Source organism: Bidens hawaiensis, unplaced genomic scaffold, assembly GCF_021521415.1.
Source record: "Bidens hawaiensis isolate Kalapana, Puna unplaced genomic scaffold, B.hawaiensis_p1.1 tig00020713_1, whole genome shotgun sequence".
NCBI lineage: Eukaryota > Viridiplantae > Streptophyta > Magnoliopsida > Asterales > Asteraceae > Bidens > Bidens hawaiensis.
In genome coordinates, this window is record NW_027493185.1 from 185,739 (window position 1) to 206,569 (window position 20,831).

Consider the following 20,831-nt stretch of genomic DNA (forward strand, 5'->3'; position numbering starts at 1 on the left):
TACTCAGAACATCCATCCTACATGCTGCGCAGCTAGACCATAAAAATACCTAATCACAGCTAAGGCAAAGCACATGCCAAAACATAGTTGTTAAGGTCTCAGGTCGAGGTCGCGCATGGGATTATAATGGATATCAGAGTAACACATACTGACACGTAAAGGCTAAAAAACTCATTCATAATTCCCTATAATAAATGCGCGATAACGTCGCGCAAAAGAGGAATAATGAAATGCCAAGGCACGTGTCAGCATATTCATAATATTGCAAAATAACTTGAAATATGACAAGGATTAAGTAAAATAATTTCCTTACAACCTTGTTCAAGTTTCAATGTGCAAGCATATCTTATATTCAACAAGCAAACACATGCAATATAAAGAGATGAATTGGGAATGCGCAAGATGCGAATAAGGAAAAAACAAAATTTAATTCCAAAACATAGAAGTTTACAAATTTACAAATGATGAGATAAAAACTACAAAAAAAAAACATGAAGGGCTTTTCAAGTCTCTATATCAATATCAGCCTCTTCATCGTCCTCATCATTACCTCCTCCCTCAGCATCTGGCGCAGCCCGCTCCTCGTCATCTCCAAACTTACCATAATCAAGCTGTTCGTCTTGAATGGAGTCGTCTTCTATCACGATAGTGTCAGGAGTAGGTCATTTGGCCACGCCAGAGCCGCTAGCAGAGGCAGCATTGCCCGCGCCATCATCGCTGCCACCAGTCCCTTCACATTCATCAAGTAATTTCTTTAGCGCGCCAAGATTGGGCTGGTCAGCAAGCGCGGCTATCTGCAAGTCACCAGGAAAAGTATGAGTACAAAAGATTAGGAAAATAAGTCAAAGTAAACTCATTAAGGTTAAAATACCTACTCAAGGATGGGAATTGGAGTGTTCAAGTACTTCTCCCCCACCTCGGTCATGTCAGCGCAGACAACGTCGAGCTGATAAGGGTAGTCGGATGGATTCTTCTTCAGCATGCCATATTCATAGCCATCCTTAAACCCTTCAGCTCGACCCACCAAGCGCGATGCTGCGTTGCAATCCATCACAAGGGTCTGAAACTCGTCTGAGTATTTCATCGCATAAGCGCAACGAGTCACACCCTGTGAAACTAGCCATTGACGATCCTGCGCGAGGGAAGAAACAGACGTCTCAAGAGCAGGAATCTGAGAGTTTAACAACTCAACAGTTTCCTTGGCTTGTTTTAGCTCTTCTTTGTCAGACGCTGCTGCCGCCAAGGCTTCATTCTTTTCCGCTCGCGCAGCATCGAGCTCTTTCTTCAGGCGCGCAACCTCATTCTCTAATAAAGATTTGTCAGTGTTAGCCTGCGCAAGAGTTTGGTCACGCGCCTCTGCCTCCAACTCCAGGTCACGCGCCCGGCGCGCGTACTTGGCGGCATCCGCTTCGGCCACCTGCAGCTTCTCCCGCGCAGCTTGCAGCTCATGCCCGCGCTTCACAAAAGCAGCGTTGGCACTTTCCCGGTTCTCGCTAAGTTTCGCTTGGAGTTTCTCAGCCCTCTCTCGGGCATCAGAAAGATTCCAAGCTGAAACCTTAGCCTCTCGCTTGGCCTCCACAAGGGCATCACGCACTTTTATATAATCATTGCGAAGCTCTTGGGAGGCAGCAAAGAACGCAGACCCAGCAAAAAGGTGGTCATTAAGCAAGTCCACGCGAGCGCGGTCCTCTTGAAACCTCCTCTCAGCCGGAGGAACAGAGTGAGCCCAGAAGTCTTCACATACGCCCATGGATTGAAATGAGCTATCTTCAGTGATATTCCAGCTCGGGCGGTATATGTGATCGGCTTCCTGCAAACACAAAGCAACGCAAAAGCAACGTTTTAGTCATCTAAACACTAATCTGGAAGTCCGCACAGCGGAGCAAAACAAACTTATACCTGCGGAGAGCCGGCAGAAAAGTCAGCGCCAGCCCCACGAGAAGAAGGCTGCGCCACGAAATCTCGTGGCGCTACAGGGCTTGCGCGGCCACCATCAGGGCCTTCAGAATTGACCTCCTCATCATCCTCTGTAACAGGTCTCTTCTCCTGCGACTTGGAAAAATCAAAAACAGTCTCACGAGGGCTGTGCGCAGGAGGAGGTGAGGGAGGTCTTGACGCCGTTAGATCAGCGCGTAAAATAGTCTCCTGCTCCTTAGTAATCCCAATGAGAGGAGATTCAGTGCTTGTTGGAGCAGGAGCAGAACTAACGGCGCCGGCGCCGGCACCAGCAGTGCCACCAGCAGCTTGTGTGCCAGCTATAATTCCTATGAAAAAACCAAGGAGAAATGATTCATGACTTGATCTAAAGGAAAAAATCAGAAAATCAAAGCGCAATAAATACCTTGGCGCACCGCCGTCCGCGAATTGAGCATCGCCATGAAGTCCATTTTCCCCCTTTTCGAGGGTAAAACAGGGGACTTCAAAGCAACCTTCGGCGCAGCCTCGGTACCTTGCTGCGCCTGAGGTTGAGCCACCAAAGTCGCCGGCTCTACAAACATTTGAGTGAACAAAGCTTCATTAATAACTCTATCGGAATCACACTCATAAAACCACAAAATATAAACAAAGTATACCTGTTAGAGAAGATGAAACAGCAGGCGCAGCGCCGCTTCCCTTGTCCGCCGCGCGAAGAGATGAGGTGGCAGCACCATACCTCGTGTGGACGGGAGGATTGCCCACACCTCGAGGCAAAGAAGACGAGGAAAACTTGGAGGTAAATCCCTTGGTTTTCTCAAGTCCCTTCGCTTGGGTAGGAGGAAGATTCTGGGCAACAGGGGCATCATTTTTCTTCTGTTTTTTACTGGCCCCTGCGCCAGTTTTGCCTTTAGCTTTGCGCTTGAGTTGTGGCGCCTCAGCTGCTTCCTCCTCCACCTCCTCTTCCGCAAGCTCCAACTCATAGTTCTCGAGCGCATCTACAATACGTGCAACAGAAATGTTAACCAAATTTGGTATTCTAAAGGCATAAGCATAAGTACAAAGGCTTACCAGGCGCATCGCTGTCAAAGCAAAATTCTAAATCGACAGGGATGAACATATCATCGAAGCGATCGGGGAAAGCAACTTCCCCAGCGCTCAGCGCGACAGAGCCGCCCTCCATATGCTCGTCATATGCGGTGTGGACGTATTCCTTGCTTACTGCATAAAACAAGACAAATGATATCAGCAAAACGAATTATATTCGCGCAGAAATAATGCAATGAGCTAATAACTCACCTAAGCCATCAACATGGACGACAGGCTCAGTCGCGCTGTCGGTCCACCTCTTGCTCATACCAACCCCCACCAGCGCCTCCTCGCAAATATTCTTGGCGAGGGATGGTTCAGCAGATAACTTGTTAACCCATGCGCCCGTTGGGTTCTTAAGAACATTCTCATCCGCGGGCGCAGAAGTGATCGAGCGCATGGTCATGCGGATGGGAATCACACCAGCCTTAATATAAAAAAATTTTTCAGCCCAGTCATGAAGGCTTTTGAAGGAAACAGTGCAGCACTTAACCTTTTGACTGCGCGGTATGAATGAGAACCAAGAATCTTGGATTTTTGGCTTGTAAAAATATTGAAAGCGCCAAGGGGTGGGCTCCTCGCGCTGAGCTTTGCACATGAACTCAAAATGAGTCATGCGCACTAGTCCACAAGGATGGACTTGGGATATGTGAATCCCATAAAACTGACGGAGCGCACCCATAAACCTTGTCATCGGAAGACGAAGGTTACAGTGAGTGAAAAAGTGAGAGTATAAAGAGATATAGCCGGTGGGCGGATCTGCCGCCGTTTGCCCGGTCGCCGGGAGCAGACAGCTGTACTCAGGGAGAAAACCCTGAGAGGCGACGAGATTATCGAAGTCAGACTGTTTCAATTTGCAGGGAATCTCATCCCATCTCTTCACCGTTTTGTTCTTCCCACCTCCTCCGACGAGGCCTCGGCAGCCCGTTTACCCTTGCCGGTCTTCTTCAAAGTGGACATAACCAACGACTTTACACGACGTTTGCTGGGGGAAATTGTGGTGTCTGGGTTATCAGACATACAATTGTGAATCAAACAGTATGGTTACTTTAAGCACGGAAATCTGGAAGCAAAGGATAAAGGCTCTTAATCGGAATGAAAATTGAAGAAGAAAGAGCTCTGAAAATAACAATGAAGATGAAGAAAAAACCACTCAAAAGGCTTGCTTTTATAGGCCCAGGAGAGAGAAAGAAACACGTAATGATCAGAGTTACGCTCACGCGCCCCCACTCGCAGGTGCAGGCCAACATGAGCGCGACACGTGTTCCTGACACTGTATGAGGAGACATGAAAGGCCACTGTAGCACCTCGAGCACACGAAAAGTCTGACACATAACGTCTCCATCTCTGACGCATGTCAGCACCAACAAACCACGTACATGGACGATTCATTTCAACCAAAAGGATAGAATTTCGCGCAACGCACTTGTGAGAAATGAAAAAGAAAAGATAAACCCTATTAAAAAAGCAAACCATTAAGTCTAATATCTATCTTACCTCGCTCGCGCGAGACAAGACACACATTAGACTGTGGGGGCTTGAAGAGGTATGCACCCGCCTTAACATCGAGCGGGGCGGGTCAACCCACAAGATATAGACAAGAGGCTTGAAATCAGGATGTCATGAAGATGCAAAGCCAAAACCTATGCGCGTGGCGCATATCACATATGCTCACGCATATCACATATGCTCACGCATATCATATATGCTCACGCATCACATGTGCTCACGCATCACATATGCTCACGCGTGGCGCATCTGCGCGTGGCGCATATCACATATGCTCGCGCATATTACATATGCTTGCGCATATCACAGGCTCACGCATATCACATCCGCGCATGAAACATCTGCGCGTGAGAATAAAGAGAAGACCTCGCGCATCCCCAGGATAGGCGCATATCACACATGCACACAATCAACCACGTCCTTATCCAAATCAGGATAAGGACAACCATGATTGTGCTCATCAGACAACCTTCCAGAAGGTATCCTTTAAGGAATAAAGAATATCCTGATGTTGACAGCTGCCAATGAAGGGTGGACAACTCAGCAAAGCCCATGTGCTACCACGTGATTGCACATGGGTCAGGTGAAATACCTTGGTCAGAAAATAATCAATGAAAAAGCACCAGGTGTCCTAAGGACACGTGGCGCGAAGCAATAGGAGGAGGCCAAAAAGGCCTTAATTGGGTCTGAGCCCAATCATTGGAAACCCTAATACTATAAATACCACACCACCTCCACAGTGGGAGGTAAGCAAGAAAATATATTCTAAGTCCTTACTCACTTTCACATTCTTATCATCTTCTCCTACAATATCTTATTCTCACACCGGAGGGTTACCCCAAAGAGGACCCCTCTGTCCCTTTCTGAGGGGTAAGTTCACGGTGCTGCTCATTTTGTAGGTGGAAGAACTCATATTCTGGAAAACCATCGGTGATACAGCACACTCATACCCGAGGAACGTTGATCGTATATAAGTAAGTCGATCCACGCTTCTTCAACGTGTATTTGTACATAGAAGTTGTAGGAAATTTTGTGGAAATGGAAGTTTGGCGGCAATGCTGCTATTTCTCTCTTTAACTGTTATTTGAATCAACCATGACCACAACTCACTTTTTTTATATTTAGAAAGATTTTCTTAATCTATATTTAAGAGAGATTATACATTATTATTTATTCAACAGCCCATGTTTTAACTCTTTAACTTTCTAAATGTATGTTATTTTATTTTATTTTATTTTATTTTCTAACACTTATATACATTATGCACTGCCTTTTTAAAAACAACCATTGCAGGGCTTGAAAACGTTTCATTTTTATTAGCTTATATTATTTGATTGGAAAATAATACTATCATAGTGCCAATGTATATACTCAAATAAAATGATTTAAAAGATTACATTCACAAAAGATTCATCCTTTTAAGAAAACTAATTAACTAATTTGAAATTGAAATTAAAATAAATTGTAGTACTTCTATGTTCCTACTTTAGTTTCGGATATAGCATTTCTTTATTTGATAGCGGATATTCACTTAGGGCTTGGGTATACCTTAACGTCTAGGGCACTAAAACTAATTTGGCAGAAGCTTAACGAGTGGGACGCCACTCCCTTCATGGCGCCTTAAGGGGCGTTAAAGGCAAGATAAGTTAAAGTGTTAGCCGTCTTTAAAATCATCTACCCTCACACACAATAACTTAAGAATTGTTTTTAAATTAATTTGAGGGCTAAGCCATTTTCTTTAGATGAGATGAAGTAAAAAGGGGTAAAGTGGGTGATGCGACGTCTACGTGAAATTAAGGGGCATGAATGAATACCCCATAACATTTTGGGAATAGAGCTCTTAGGATTTTGGATTTGAAGTTTACGTTCAAATATATGAACAAATAGTATTTACGTTGGTGCATAAACTTCGGCTTTGTAAGATCGAGGTTTAGTTTGTATTGCACTTAACTACTTAAGTTATAATTAAGTACTAGTCATTTAAGTATTGCTGGTATTTTTAATCCATTTGATGCAATCTCATGTTCCATTAATGCGTGTCACGTCAAGAGTAAAGTCTACATTAATATGCAAGTTTTAACCTTGGTGCGTAAATAGCTAAACATGTGTCGGGCTTTTTATGCATAAACTCCTGAAATGGTTATTAACAAATTTAAAGAGCATTCATATAAATATACTTTGGTGATCGTGTTTAGCTGATTATTAATAAATTTAGAAAATGGGGTTAGGCTCAAACCAACCCGATAAGTTTCTATTGATGCTTAAATGTTAAAGACTTACTATGCCCCGTTACACTCTAATTTGTCTATTTAGAATCATTAACCGTCCTAATTATTGTGGCTAAACACGAACATCTTGAATATTCATTTGTTATTTCATGCTATGCTTAATTCTTTGAAGTAAGAGATTTTATTTTATATTTTTGGGTATATTGCTTGGACTTCTATTTTTCATATTAAGGTGCCCTTACTAGATATTCTTGTAATAATTATAAATGCACAAAATTATTTAATTAAATGAGAAAGAAATACATTAATTTTAAAAGTTGTTATAGAGATGGGGACGGAAGACGGGTCGCATCTACACTCTATAGTCTTTTCTAAATCTGATAGATAAACATCTATTGGCAACTATCTAAAGCAAAAAAAAACAGAAGAGTTCATTTGCGGACCCTGTTAAATTAGATTTATACGAGACCCCTAGTACTCTCCGATAAGTGGTAGTATACACACACACACAACTTCGCATGTCCTTTACAAGTTAGTATTGTTTGATATAAACGAGCCATACTCAACGTATTCAATAGCAGCTCGCTTTAAGCTTGAATATAAGTAGGGTTTATTCACACGCCTTTTAACAATTTTGACGTCCTAAATCAGATTGTTTCTTCAACCAGATGTCAGAAAAAAATAACAAAAAATATGCATACTCATGTCAACATCAGATATGAAAATATCAAATGCAAAACATTTATTACGTCCATACACTTAACCAACTACTTGTAACAACTGAATCTCTCAAGACTTAGCAACAGTCTTCTCAAAACATTAACAGATAAAGAAAAAAGCAAATGAAACAGACACGGAAGATTTAGGCTTGCACCGATGCAATGTGGCAAATCAGATCAATAACACGCGAGCTGCAGCGAAAAAGAATTAGCATACATGAGAGCATGCATTTTATAAATGCGGAAAGATAATAACAGGGACAATGTGATCATGCAAGTACCTGTATCCCCATTCGTTGTCATACCACGACACAAGCTTCACAAAGTTTTCATTCAAAGCAATTCCAGCTTTAGCATCAAAGATGCTTGACCTGTATAGTAAAAAACAACAATGGATCAGATCCAATTCAAAACGAATTTTGTGAGATTGATTCTTTGCATGGCCCGTAATTTACCTGCTGTCACCAAAAAAGTCTGTGGAAACAAGATCATCTTCTGTGTATCCCAAAATACCCTTGAGCTTTCCCTCTGATTCCTCCCTGAAATTACGCAAGACTTGGGTTACATAGCGTTCAATATAATTAGCGTTGGCAAATATATTCCTTCCAGTTTCCAATACTTACTTGATTGCGGCTTTGATTTGTTCATAGGTAGCCTTCTTTTCAAGCCTAACAGTTAAGTCAACAACTGATACATCCACAGTTGGTACACGGAAGGCCATTCCAGTTAATTTGCCGTTAAGGGCTGGCAAAACTTTACCAACAGCCTGCATGAACATATACATAAAAAACATTAGATCAAAGTAGATGTAAATAATGTGCCGGTAACTGCCATTTTTTCATGGTTTTATGTACCTTAGCAGCTCCAGTACTGCTTGGAATGATGTTGAAGGAAGCAGCTCTTCCACCTCTCCAGTCCTTCATTGATGGACCATCAACAGTCTTTTGAGTGGCTGAAATGTTCATTAAGATGTATTAGTATGCTTTAAATCAATAATCTGATTGATGTAAGGAATAAACTGAAATGCTACCTACCAGTGATGGAATGCACTGTTGTCATAAGGCCCTCAACAATGCCAAACCTGTCGTTAATAACCTAAAAACGAGTCGCCATTTCAATGTCAAGATACCAAAACATCAAACAAAAGCAAGTCAAATTATTAGTTGAGATCGAGTTCAATTAACCTTGGCCAATGGAGCAAGGCAGTTGGTAGTGCAGCTAGCGTTTGAGACAATGTCAAGGTCGGGTTTGTAATCCTTCTCGTTGACGCCCACAACAAACATGGGAGCATCCTTGCTAGGAGCAGAGATAATGACTTTCTTAGCACCACCCTGATCAAACAAAAGATATTCAAATAAAACCATGATCATTAAAACAGTTAAAACATAATAAAACTGCTAAAAGTATGCAAAACTCAGAGATCAGGTTAAACCTTCAAGTGGGCTGCAGCTTTGTCCTTGTCAGTGAAGACTCCAGTAGACTCAACAACAAAGTCAGCACCAGCCTCACCCCATGGGATCTCTTCTGGGTTCCTAAATAGAATAAAAAGATAAACATTAGGCCAAAAAAGATCTTTCATACAAACGAATGAAGATTCTCAAAAGGTAACATAGAAAGTTTTGTAGAAGTTACCTGATGCCAAAAACAGTGACTGGCTTCTCACCAAAGAGAAGGGTCTTTTCATCTTTCACCTTAAGCTCATGGTGTTTCCATTGGCCATGAACACTGTCATACTTGAACATGTATGTCTGCATATAAAATGAGATCCAGTGAGCGTTTGCAGATGTAATACTAACACTTAATATATCTCTAAGCCCCCTCTTGGGCCCTAGTATGCAACTATATACACAGTTACATGAAAATGAGACATTTATTTGACAAAATACTATACATAGGATTAAATACACTCACAAAGGCAAATAAACACACACACACACATGTATATATAACTAATAGACTACTACCGGATATACCATAAGGATATAAGCTTTCTTATACAAGAGTCAACCAGTGTACACACAGATAGAGGACTGAATTCCTACAAAGTCCATCACAGTTCATATGACTAAATGAAATAGGCACATATAAATACAGAGATAAAATGTAGCCAAGACATTTGCATCAAATCAAGTAAGCACAATCACAAATCCTAATCCATTCCTCACAATAACAGATCTACACTACATGCTTGCATATAACTTAAACTATTGCATCATATGACTAGATACATCATGAAACCCCAAATAATATCAATTTCTAGTTGCATCTGAGCTTAAAACAGTGTAAACAAACACATACAGACATGAACCTACCAAACCTCGATCTAGTGACACTTTTGACTAATTTCAACTATCATTTTGACTAATGTCAACCAAATACCTAAATCAGAGGAAATAGTCATGATAATCACAATAGAATAAAAATGAGATTCCAGTAAATAATAACTTCAATTTCACTTATATAATTTCAAAAACGCATTGTAATTCTAAGAAACCCTAGCATACAGACACGCAGATACAGATCGAATCGTAAATAAACCTAATCACATTTGCAGCATAAGCAAAAGTAAACTACGAAGAATCAATTTACCATATAGTCAGTGGTGATAAACGGATCATTAACAGCAACAAGCTCAACGTCATCTCTCTGAAGAGCAACTCTAGCAACTAGCCGTCCAATTCTTCCAAATCCTACACCACAACAAATCAATTAACTAACAAAATACACAAACCGAAACCCTAGCAAATCGTAACACGTACCGTTGATTCCGATCTTAATCTTCTTATCAGATTGTGCTGCAACACGAAAATTGAATCAGCATAAACATAAAATAAGATAATGTAATGGAAAATGAAATTATACCCATGGCGTGCGATTGAGCAGAGTGTGTTTAGGAGAGTGAGATTGGAGTAGGTGAAAATGCGTGTGTGAAAGATGTACGATTAGGAGATGGTATTTATAGGGGCCGGGTGAGTTGGCGAAAACTGTGGGTCACGTGATGGCGGTTTTTAAAATGATGTCTTGGAAAAAAAGAAATGAAAACGGTAAATATGTAAAGGTTCGAGATGTAGTTTGTAGCCGCCGGTAAATAATAAACCCGTGAGCCGGGTCTAGAAGCAGAAAATTAAAATTCTCTAGTTTCTTTCTCTGCCGTGTGCTATAATTTTGGAAAACTTGAAATGTCTATTGGGAAATGTCAAATAAAGTGGAAGGTTATTGTCTAGGTTTTTTAGTTGGTTCTTTTCTTAGAAAGACGATTTTTTTGTATTTAGGTTACTACACTCTTCAAATTTGAAAAGTCCCGATGCCCCACTCTAACCAGACTATGTTGTCTTGACAAAGTATGTATATAAAAGTACAACTAATGAAGTAGTTGTAACAAAGTTTAGATTTGTGTAAATAAGGTTAATCATTCGAAATAAGCCAACTAAAGTGTCTTAAATATTTACTTTACCTTAATTTTAATTTAAGCTGCCTCTCTTCATTTTACTACTCCAGTCATGGGAGCTTTGAACCAAGTAACGACGATACAGCTTCCGAGCATATCATTTGGGCGTAGGCCAAATAAGGCTAACCCTTACTTCAAAGGGGCCTTGGATTTTAGAATTCCACACCCCCCCCCCCAACCGTACTCATGCACACTCTTTGCTAATATACATGTTATACCACCACCTTCTTATACTCTCTTTAAATATTACATACACAGTGTTTTTTTATACAATGTCATATCCCGTACTAATGTTCACCGTTAGAGGGTGGTTCAGAAACCCCTTCTAACAGGTTTATATCTTTTTGTAGGCTAGATAAGAGCATTCTCATCCTACCTTTTATTCTTAAATCAAAAATTACATTAAAACTCACTATATTTTATCTCTCTATTTCAATTAAATAATACTTTTTATATCTTTTATTATTAACTTTCTCTTTCCTTAACTCACAACCACTTTCAAAATATATTAAAAAATTATAGGGGGTGAATAGTAGCTTTTCAAATATACAGAAAAATCACTACTTTTTTTTAAAATATAAAAACTCTTCACTCACAACACCTTGAATCACTCTCTAAATTATAAAAACACCCTTTACATTAAACGAGGGGTTAGATGAGAATGCTCTACTATCTTATAGAGGTAAGACATGGCTCACACGGGACCAAAGCCCGAGCTTGACAAGCGTCGTACCAACATTCACAATTGTCATCGTTGTTCACTGCCAATTCAACCTCAGAGAATTGATTTGCATGTGACTTTAGCATCTTAGTCATATTTTGGAGTTTGGAGTTTTATTGTTTGGTTTTTTCTTATTTTTAGTCTCTATTTTGTCAAGGTCTTAAACTTTCAATCAATCTACTCAACAATAAGGATGTTAACAAGATTTAAGGGCACGTATAGATCTCATTGCATTGTGTTAGGGAGTGGTTGGACTTTGGTCATTACCAGTGATAAGGCCTAATAAATATAAAGAAAGATAAGTATAGATCTCATTGCATTGTGTTAGGGAGTGGTTGGACTTGGGTCATTACCAGTGATAAGGCCTAATAAATATAAAGAAAGATAAGTGCCTAGCTATGGGTAGTAAGAGCATTCTCATCCAACCCTTTATATTATGTGAGAGGTGTTTTTATAATTTAGAGAGTAATTCAGGGTGTTGTGAGCGAAGAGTTTTTATATTTTAGAAAAAGTAGTGATTTTTCTGTATATTTGAAAAGTTACTGTTCATCCCCTATAATTTTTTAATATATTTTGAAAGTGGTTGTGAGTGAAGGAAAGAGAAAAAATAATGATAAAAGGTATAAAAAGTATTATTTAATTGAAATAGAGAGAGAAAATAAAGTGATCTTTAATGTAATTTTTGGTTTAAAGATAAGAATGCTCTAAGGTATCAACTACACAAGAAGCAAGCGCATGATACCTAATACAAGTTTAGGGGACATAATTAAACTTCAATATTTGGATTTTTTTGAAAGTCAAATGTTTGTTTTGGGGATTTTTCTTTATAAAAAATCTGGTATAAAAGAAGTTGCCCGAAGGAAGTAAGACAATATAAAATATAAAATATTAATGTATATAATTATATTGAGAAATCAAAGATAAATCAATATCAAAAGGCCAAACAGTGTTTAGAAAAGAAAACACGTGTTTGTAAATGGTGATCACTAGCATAGTACCAAGTTAGTTAGAAAGTTATGTTGAATATGGTGGCCTCTGCTAGTTTTGAGAGAAGTCGAAAGAAGTACATCTCTTTGTGCGTTAAGAGGGAGATGTAACATGACGTTAACATATGTGAATATATTGATTCATTGATAAATATACTATAAAAATCACCACAATAGGTAAATCATAAATGTACCCAATAAATTAGTCAATAAAAATTGCTTTTTTCTTGAATGTTTAAATTGACAATTTGGGCCATTATGAAGAGGACACGATTTATGGAATTATGGGGACAAACACACCAAGCCCGTCAAATCGCTCATATGACCTAGAGGTCCAAAACCGAGCTGGTTTTTGGAATCAGTTTGTTCCATACCTGTTATTTACCAGTTTCGGTTATGGTTTCGATTTGGTTAACCAGTAATGATTTTCACCTCTAAACACAACTCAACATTGCTATGAAGAAAAACCTGCTTATCCTGGTAATTTCATTGATCAGTTTGTTTAATACCATTCTTTTCCTGTAAACAATGGATTTATCAGTGAGTATACTAAGTAAAGATTCAAACAAGATGCCAATTATTTATCCCCCACCACTTGTGGTCTAGTGATAGGAAGACTTGGGTTTTCTAGTAGAGATCAAAGTTCGATTCCCACCTGTGTTACTTTTTGGTGGATATTAGCAATGAAAGATTTGAGCTAGGCCTTGCGAGGTTGTCAGTTCAGGCCCCGAGCCTACTCAGGTTTTCGTCCCACCGTGTGCTACGCTAGAGTAGTGGCACAACGACTGTCAAGTGGCATCCGACTGTATGGTTTCCTAGGAAACGCCCAAACCAAACTCGAAATCGGTGTGAGCCCGCCGGTTAAGACAACATGCTTGGCCAGAGTGGGGCAACAAAGCTCTCTAAATTGAAAAGCGCGATTACCTAAACACAAAAAGAAAGTCCTCGATTATTTAAATAGCCACCAAAATATTTAAATAATAATAAGAAAACAAGATAAAGAAAATTAAGAAATGGGCTTTGAATCTCCATGGGTAGGGCCCACTTATTAAACCGTTAAGTCCGCACCAACTCTTTTTATTATTTTATTGGAGCCAAAAAGATCAAATGCAAAAAGTAGCCGTTACTCTCCTTTTTATCCATCAAAACCCTAGCCAGCCCTATTTTTAACGGTGCACACTACCTGTTCGATCAAATTCCCCACAGAAACGGCTTCAAAAACTGCAGAAATGGCTTCAAAAACTGCCACCAAAGACATCATCACTCTCCGTGGATCCACAGCCATCGTCAGCGAGTTTTTCGGTAAATTATTCCTTCTCTCTCTTTGTTCGTTAAATTGGTGGCCTGTTTGAGTCTGTTTGATACTAATATTTTTTTATTTATACAACCCTATTTCAGGTTACGCAGCGAACAGGTAACACCTCTAGCGGTTTTCGTTTTATGATTGAATGTTTTTGGTAGGGTGTGCTCGGTTCGGTTTTGAATTTTTTTAAACCGTTTGGCTCAAAAATATTGGCTCAAAACAATGAATTTGGGCCTAAATCAGTTTGTTGATTAATAATTACTTGATTATTACACATTTAGGATAAAATAAAAATTGAAAATCTGTTCGGCTTGGTTCGGTTCTTTTGATTTTTTATAATATGCAAAACCAAAACCAAAACCAAAACTGAGTGTAAGTTCGGTTTTTTTTAAAACATAAAACCAAACCGTTGGTTTTTGTTTCAGCTCGGTGTTCTCTGCTTGGTATTTTTAGTTTTTTGTTGGTCTGGGATCGGTTTTTCGGTTTCATGCACACCCCTAGTTTTTAAGCCTTCTAGGGTGTGACTGGAAAACATTAATATTAATTGGGGGAAATTGATGATGTAATGTAGTATTCTGTACAATCGTGGCGTTTATCCTGCCGAAAGCTTTGGAAGAGTGAAGAAATATGGGCTTCCATTGTTGCTTTCAGAAGATGAGGGTGTTAAGACCTTCATTGCAAATTTGACCACTCAGCTGTCTGGTAAACTTTCAATATTGTTGATGCATAAATGTTATTGGGATTTAGGTAATGTTTTTGTTGCATTTTGCTTATGTGATTGGCTTATTATGATTATATAAAGAATGGCTGGAAGCTGGGAAGCTACAAAGGATTGTTCTTGTGATTATGAGCAAGGCCACCAATGAAGTACTTGAAAGGTGGAATTTTAGTATAGAGACTGATAAAGAAGTTGTTGAAACAGGGTAAGATATTGTTAATAACCTTCTTTTTAATATCTCAGATTTGTTGCTATTATAGATTTGATGTTTGTTGATTTATAGAGTTTTAAGAGAGAAGAGTGATAAGGAAATCATGAGGGAGATTCAAGCTATCATGAGACAGATTGCATCCAGCATCACATACCTGCCATGCCTTGATGAACCCTGTATGGATTAATTAACATGTTTTTGGATATTAACAGGGTCTGTTTGCTGTTGAATGGGTATTTAACCTTTTTGTTAATTTTGGATCATTTGCAGGTATATTTGATGTGTTGGCATATACTGATATGGATGTTGCAGTGCCTTTCACTTGGACAGAGAGTGATCCAAAACTGATAGCAAATCCCCAAATGGTGAAATTGCATTCTTTCGATACTAAGGTAACATTGATATTCCGTTCGTTTATCTTATGGCTTCACATAGGTGCATTGGATTGCTTAGTATAACTATTTTTGTGAGGGTGTGGGTGTGGGATTGTTTATTCGGTTAGTGGGAAATAAGTTGTTTTAAATAGAACAGTTTGAAGTTGTTTATAGTATCAAAATGCTATTTTTGTTTATACAATTTGTGAGAAATAAGTTCATGATGTGGTTAATATTAATTTGGTTAGGTTTCGTTCTAGGTTTAACGAGTTAACGTATCAAAACGAATATGGAACACTCTTAATAATTAAGTTGTTTTTTTTAATAGAACAATTTGAAGTTGTTATTTTATCTGATAATAGTATCAAAATGCTATTTTGTGAGGGTGTTTTAGCCACATCATCATGGAACATGTTTCTCAATGTAGGGAGTTAAACATATATAATGGTACTGCATTAAGTATAATCAACTTGAATTTTGGAAGATTTCAGCTATTAGAAGTTAGAACTAAGCATGTGTCACCGCATGTTGATGGTTTCATGCACTGCAAATGTAACAAGGCATGCATTGTTGTTTTCTTGATGCAGATACACAAGGTTGACACTTTGGTGTCTTACAAGAATGATGACTGGGATGAGAAGTAAAACACGAGTTTACCTCTAAAACCTTTGTTGCTGTTGTTGATTTGTTGGTCCTCAAAAACTCACTAATGTGAATCATTTTGATTCACTTTTTCTGTAAGCTCTGAAAATTTGTGTTCTCTTTCCTTTCATAATTTTTTACTACTCCTTGGGTTACAATTATATACTGTTCACAAAATGCAAAGGGCATTAAGGTAATTTAGTGTGATTTAAGGGCAGCTTCTGCAGTTAAAAGCAATAAATGGAATATAAAATGTGCCATCAACTTATTATTCAAGAAAATATGCACAGTAAAATAACATCTTCGGTAGCTATTAAATTTTCTCATGCAAATTCAACCTCTGTGAGACAAAAATCTTCTGTGGAGGATATCTTGTCTTACGTATGTATGGACAGGCCGCATGATCCGCTCCCTCAAACAGGCAAACTTTGATCATTATCAGCCCTGAAAGTTGAAAATCAACGACTCGGTTACAACAAATCCAGCCACAAATGATTTTGTTACCTTCATCAACATGAAGAGTATAGTTTGGTAGAGGCAATTCTTCGTGTGTAATCTCCCAGTTTGACCGAAATAACCCTACCACCATAATTGTTACTCTGATCACTTGCAAATATATATACAAAACATACTCCATGGTATCAGCTGCAGACAATCCTCTTTCTTGATTAAGTGCATCAAACAATATTGAGAAAATTTGTGAGGAAAAATAATTATATTTGAGAAAATTTATAAACATAATTACCATATGAGTAAAGTGCCAAAATCGTCCATAAGTTTAGGTCAATTTTGTGACTTTCGTCCAAAAATAATAATCAAGAAAGAGGATTGGACAAAAATCGCAAAAACAACCAAACCTAAGAGACGATTTTGGCACTTTACTCTTACCATTTTCTATACCTTTTGGGTTAAAACCAAAATAATTGACTAGAGGCGACAAAATGAATAGTTCAAGGCTTTAAGCGAGATGGGTAACTAGTCAAAATAGGCAATCTATTGGTCGGGTTGACCAAAATTTTAACAACTAGCCAGCGTGTAAAATATGACTCCTTTAATAGTGATAATAATATAACTTTATGAGTAAAATGATTTAAGAGGTTCGTGCACTAAAGTTACACTTTGAGACTTTGAGAGGTCCGTTCTATTTTTTGCCAACTTATTTAAGTTGAAATGTTTGACCCATTGAGGATCAAACATAGCCCATATCGACAACATCTAATCCAAACGAACTCAACCACAAGAATAGCTATGAAACGAACTTTAGGTGTGTAGCGATTTAGAGTTTTCTTTTCATTTTTTTTTTGTTTTCAATTTTTTGATTGTTATGATTTGAATGTCAGCTATTTAGTAATTACGAGACGAACTTTAGGCATTTAGTGGTTTAAAGATATGAGTTAAATGTACAAGGTAGGGGTGTTTATGGTGCAAATTTAACAGGTTTTGATAAACATTATGGTTGATTTGTTAACAGTTAACTACACTTTTGAAAAAAGAAGATAAACCAAACCAAACCAACCGACTAAATTGGTTGGTTAATTGATAGGACATCCCAAACATGCTCTAAAACACAACATCCATTTCCTTTCCTTCTCCATTTTCTTTAATTGGTTGGTTAATTGATAGGACATCTCGAGTTCACTTAACGAAAGAAAAGAATGAAAAGGAAACAATTTCTTTCCATTTTCTTTAATTGATAAACCAAACCAAACCAACCGACTAAATTGGTTGGTTAATTGATAGGACATCCATTTTCTTTAAACCTTTCCTTTCCTTCTCCATTTTCTTTCCGTCCATTTCCTTTCAATTTGGAAGGAAACAATTTCCCTTCCCTTACCTTCCTTTTCTCTCCTTTAGTGAAACTCGCCTCGGAACACACATTTTCTTATATCCTTCACTTTTTCTCCTTAAATGAAACTCGGAAACACAATATAAAAGCTCAATTCTAAATTCCAAATTGAAATCAAACCAAATATGTGTTAAACCGATTATACTAGATGAGTAACCACTCAATTGTTTTCATTAATCACACACGATGTGATTGTTTTTCATTGCAATATGCTTATGTTAATCCACTTCCCGCCTAAAATAATATATACAATTGTTCTAAACATATTTTGAGAAATCATCTTGTGAGACCACTCACATTTCACCTATATTACCTTTTATTTTTAAAACATGACAGAAAATAGTTTTTACTAAATAATAGTAACTCTTGATATATATATAGAGAGAGGTAAACTATTTATCATCTTTCATAGAATTATATGAGTGTGTAAATAATTAAATAAAATAATTATAAGTAACATATAGATAGATTTAATGAATGAAACTAGAGTGTTCCCGACGCGCTTTGCGCGGGGAACTCGACAGCCGCATATTAAAACGCGAATACACAAACACATCGTAACGAATATCACTTCGACACAACAAAATAAAAGTTTATCTTTATATCAAAAGGACTTGGTTGGTATTGGTTCGACTCATTACGACATTGATGTGGTACTGACACTTGGTAGAGGTGCACAAAAAACCCGAAAAAAATACTTAGAACCGGTTTTTTTTATACCCGGGTTTTTAATACCCGAACCCGTACCCGACCCTACCCGTAGGGTACGGATAGGGTATGCATTTCAGTACCAAAACCCGTACCCGGAACCGGACCCGATTTATACCTGGTAATACCCGAAACCCGGAACCGGTTCCATACCCGGAACCGGGTTTTTCCAATACCCGAAACCAAGTTTTTCAAATACCCAATCTATACACGAAATTACCCGAAAAATACCTAAAAAATACCCGAAAATACCCCTAAAAATTATAACCCCTTAAAAAATCTGATCTATACCTGAAAAAAAAACCGAAAAAATCCCCAAAAAAACCTAAAAATAGGGTTTTTTCAATACCCAAAAATAGGGTATTCAAATACCCAGTTTTAGAATACCCGGTTCGATATCCGACCCAAACCCGATGCATAGGGTATGGTTTTTAGAGAGAATACCTAGACCCGAACCCGACCCGGGTATTGCCAATATCCAATTTTCCAATACCCGGTCATACCCGAACCCGGTTCCATACCCGAACCCGGGTATTTGGAAAACCCGATTTGTGCACCTCTACCACTTGGTATGTGGTTACAATACAAAAAAAATATTCTATTGCGAAAAAAACTCCGTTTTTATTGGAACTTACATAACTTGTTGCGAATACAACTTCGTTTTAACGGTATGACATATAAAAATATGAGCATGTCGTAACGGCATACTAAAGTTTTTAAAATATCGTATGCTAAAGATTACCAAAGAATCAATAACTTAAATGTATAAGTAATAACAAAAAACTATATAGGAAGGAAAATACATGTTAAGGTACATACTAAAATCATGAAAACTTTGGGATGCTAAAGTGAAAAGTAAACAAAGTTTAGCAAAAAGAAATGCCATAGATCAAAACCGAAACAATTTAAAACTTGGAGGGACTAAATTAAAACAATCTAAAATTCAAGGACTAAGGTGCAAAATTATACTATATATTAAAGGAAACACTGTAGCAGTGTTTCTCCATTAATATATAGTACAACTAGTTTTAGAGCTCGTGTCACACATGAGATAATTCAAATTATAAAAGTATAAATAAAAAAAATAATTACATAGCGTATATGAAAAAAATATATTACATCTATGCTTGTATCTATATAATGTGTACATAAATTGATTTTATTTATACCACAAAATGATTTTTTTAAATGAACTTAATAAAAAAATGTCCATGCAAAAATGTACCCGAGAATGCTTCTTTCTATTGAAAAATTTATTCTTGGTGCCATATATGTATAATTGAAAGACTTTTGGTTATGAATCAATTTCGGAAATAAAGCTTCTCATACGATAGTAGTTCTAACCACTCAGCCTAAATATAAAAGGAGCGTTGCCTTTATTGATATATTTATCAACTTACCACCCATCAAAGGAAAGTAAAACATTAAATTGTAACAATGAATGTTCCTCAATAGCTATGTTTTTCTGAGCTACACCATGAAAAATATTTTGATAAGTTTCAGAGGGCTTCTCGACTTTGTCATAATGACAACATAAAAAATAACAATTTAACCCATTCAATTTTGTGAATATTCATTTGAGTATAGTTTTGCATGACATGTTTCCCATACAACGTTCTGATCACCATTGAAGGAAAAAATTAATGTTGATATAAATATTTCAAATTTGCTAAAAGTTAGAAGCATTGATAGGCATGGGGGTGGCACGTCGAAAGTGTTCGCAATCTTTTCTTATATTTTAATATGTGAGGGAAAAATAGTTAGTTTGCCAAATCCCGAACCTTTTGATTATTTCAAAAAATGCCCTTAAAAATAAATTTGAAACCCGAATCATGTTTAAACTTCTAACTTTCATACTTTTGACATTTTAAAGTCAACACTTTGACCCATAACAAATTTGACGATAAATCTATTTTGCATTCAGAAACTTTTAAAAATACTCAAAATTTTCATTTTTGACCCGTTACAATTTTTAACCTAAAAGCAGTTAACTTGTATCAAACAATCAATTTACCAACTTTTGACCCATAAAATCACATTTAAGTTCCACAAAAAACCCGAAACAATTTTCATTTCAGAAACATGATTTGTTGTTGATTTTTGAAATTCCAAGTATTTTGAAATATATAGTAAAATAATATGTTAATAATTATATTTATAAAAATATATAGATATTATATAAATATAGTGTAAAAGGAAAGTGAATCATTATTGATTTATTACATATATTAGGGTATATTAGTTTTGGAGGAAAAAAATTGTGAGAATTAACCAAAGCATGACATGTGTCCACATTTATTTTACTTTATTAGAATATAGGTAGATGTGAGATGATTTTGAGGCATTAACTTAAAAGAAATATGATGTTTTTAGATAAATTTATAGACAGAGATGAAGAATGAAATGTTAGAGTTT

At 37.4% G+C, this 20,831-nt stretch overlaps 1 protein-coding gene and 1 pseudogene across 2 annotated transcripts; one reads left to right on the forward strand and one right to left on the reverse strand.

The window, feature by feature from the left end:
• Positions 1–7,436: 7,436 nt before the first annotated feature.
• On the reverse strand, positions 7,437–10,262 carry LOC143561579 (glyceraldehyde-3-phosphate dehydrogenase, cytosolic). Its single transcript, XM_077049624.1, has 11 exons — positions 10,219–10,262; positions 10,049–10,149; positions 9,092–9,207; positions 8,892–8,991; positions 8,644–8,790; positions 8,494–8,554; positions 8,314–8,411; positions 8,083–8,225; positions 7,915–7,998; positions 7,741–7,830; positions 7,437–7,651 (listed from the first exon to the last, which is right to left on the reverse strand). The coding sequence occupies exons 2-11, from the start codon at positions 10,049–10,051 to the stop codon at positions 7,603–7,605; spliced, it is 891 nt and encodes a 296-aa protein (XP_076905739.1). The 5' UTR covers positions 10,052–10,149; positions 10,219–10,262; the 3' UTR covers positions 7,437–7,602.
• Positions 10,263–13,843: 3,581 nt separating this feature from the next.
• On the forward strand, positions 13,844–15,958 carry LOC143561580 (mitotic spindle checkpoint protein MAD2-like; annotated as a pseudogene). The gene is made up of 6 exons (XR_013140331.1): positions 13,844–13,916; positions 14,013–14,028; positions 14,489–14,619; positions 14,720–15,022; positions 15,117–15,238; positions 15,808–15,958. The product of XR_013140331.1 is annotated as a mitotic spindle checkpoint protein MAD2-like (transcript).
• Positions 15,959–20,831: the final 4,873 nt, after the last annotated feature.

Excerpts from the sequence above, each read along its gene's own strand:
- LOC143561579 (XM_077049624.1), bottom strand. Across the intron at positions 8,791-8,891 it reads AAGCTGCAGCCCACTTGAAG|GGTGGTGCTAAGAAAGTCAT; the intron begins GTTTAACCTGAT and ends TTGTTTGATCAG. Across the intron at positions 8,226-8,313 it reads GCAGTACTGGAGCTGCTAAG|GCTGTTGGTAAAGTTTTGCC; the intron begins GTACATAAAACC and ends ATGTTCATGCAG.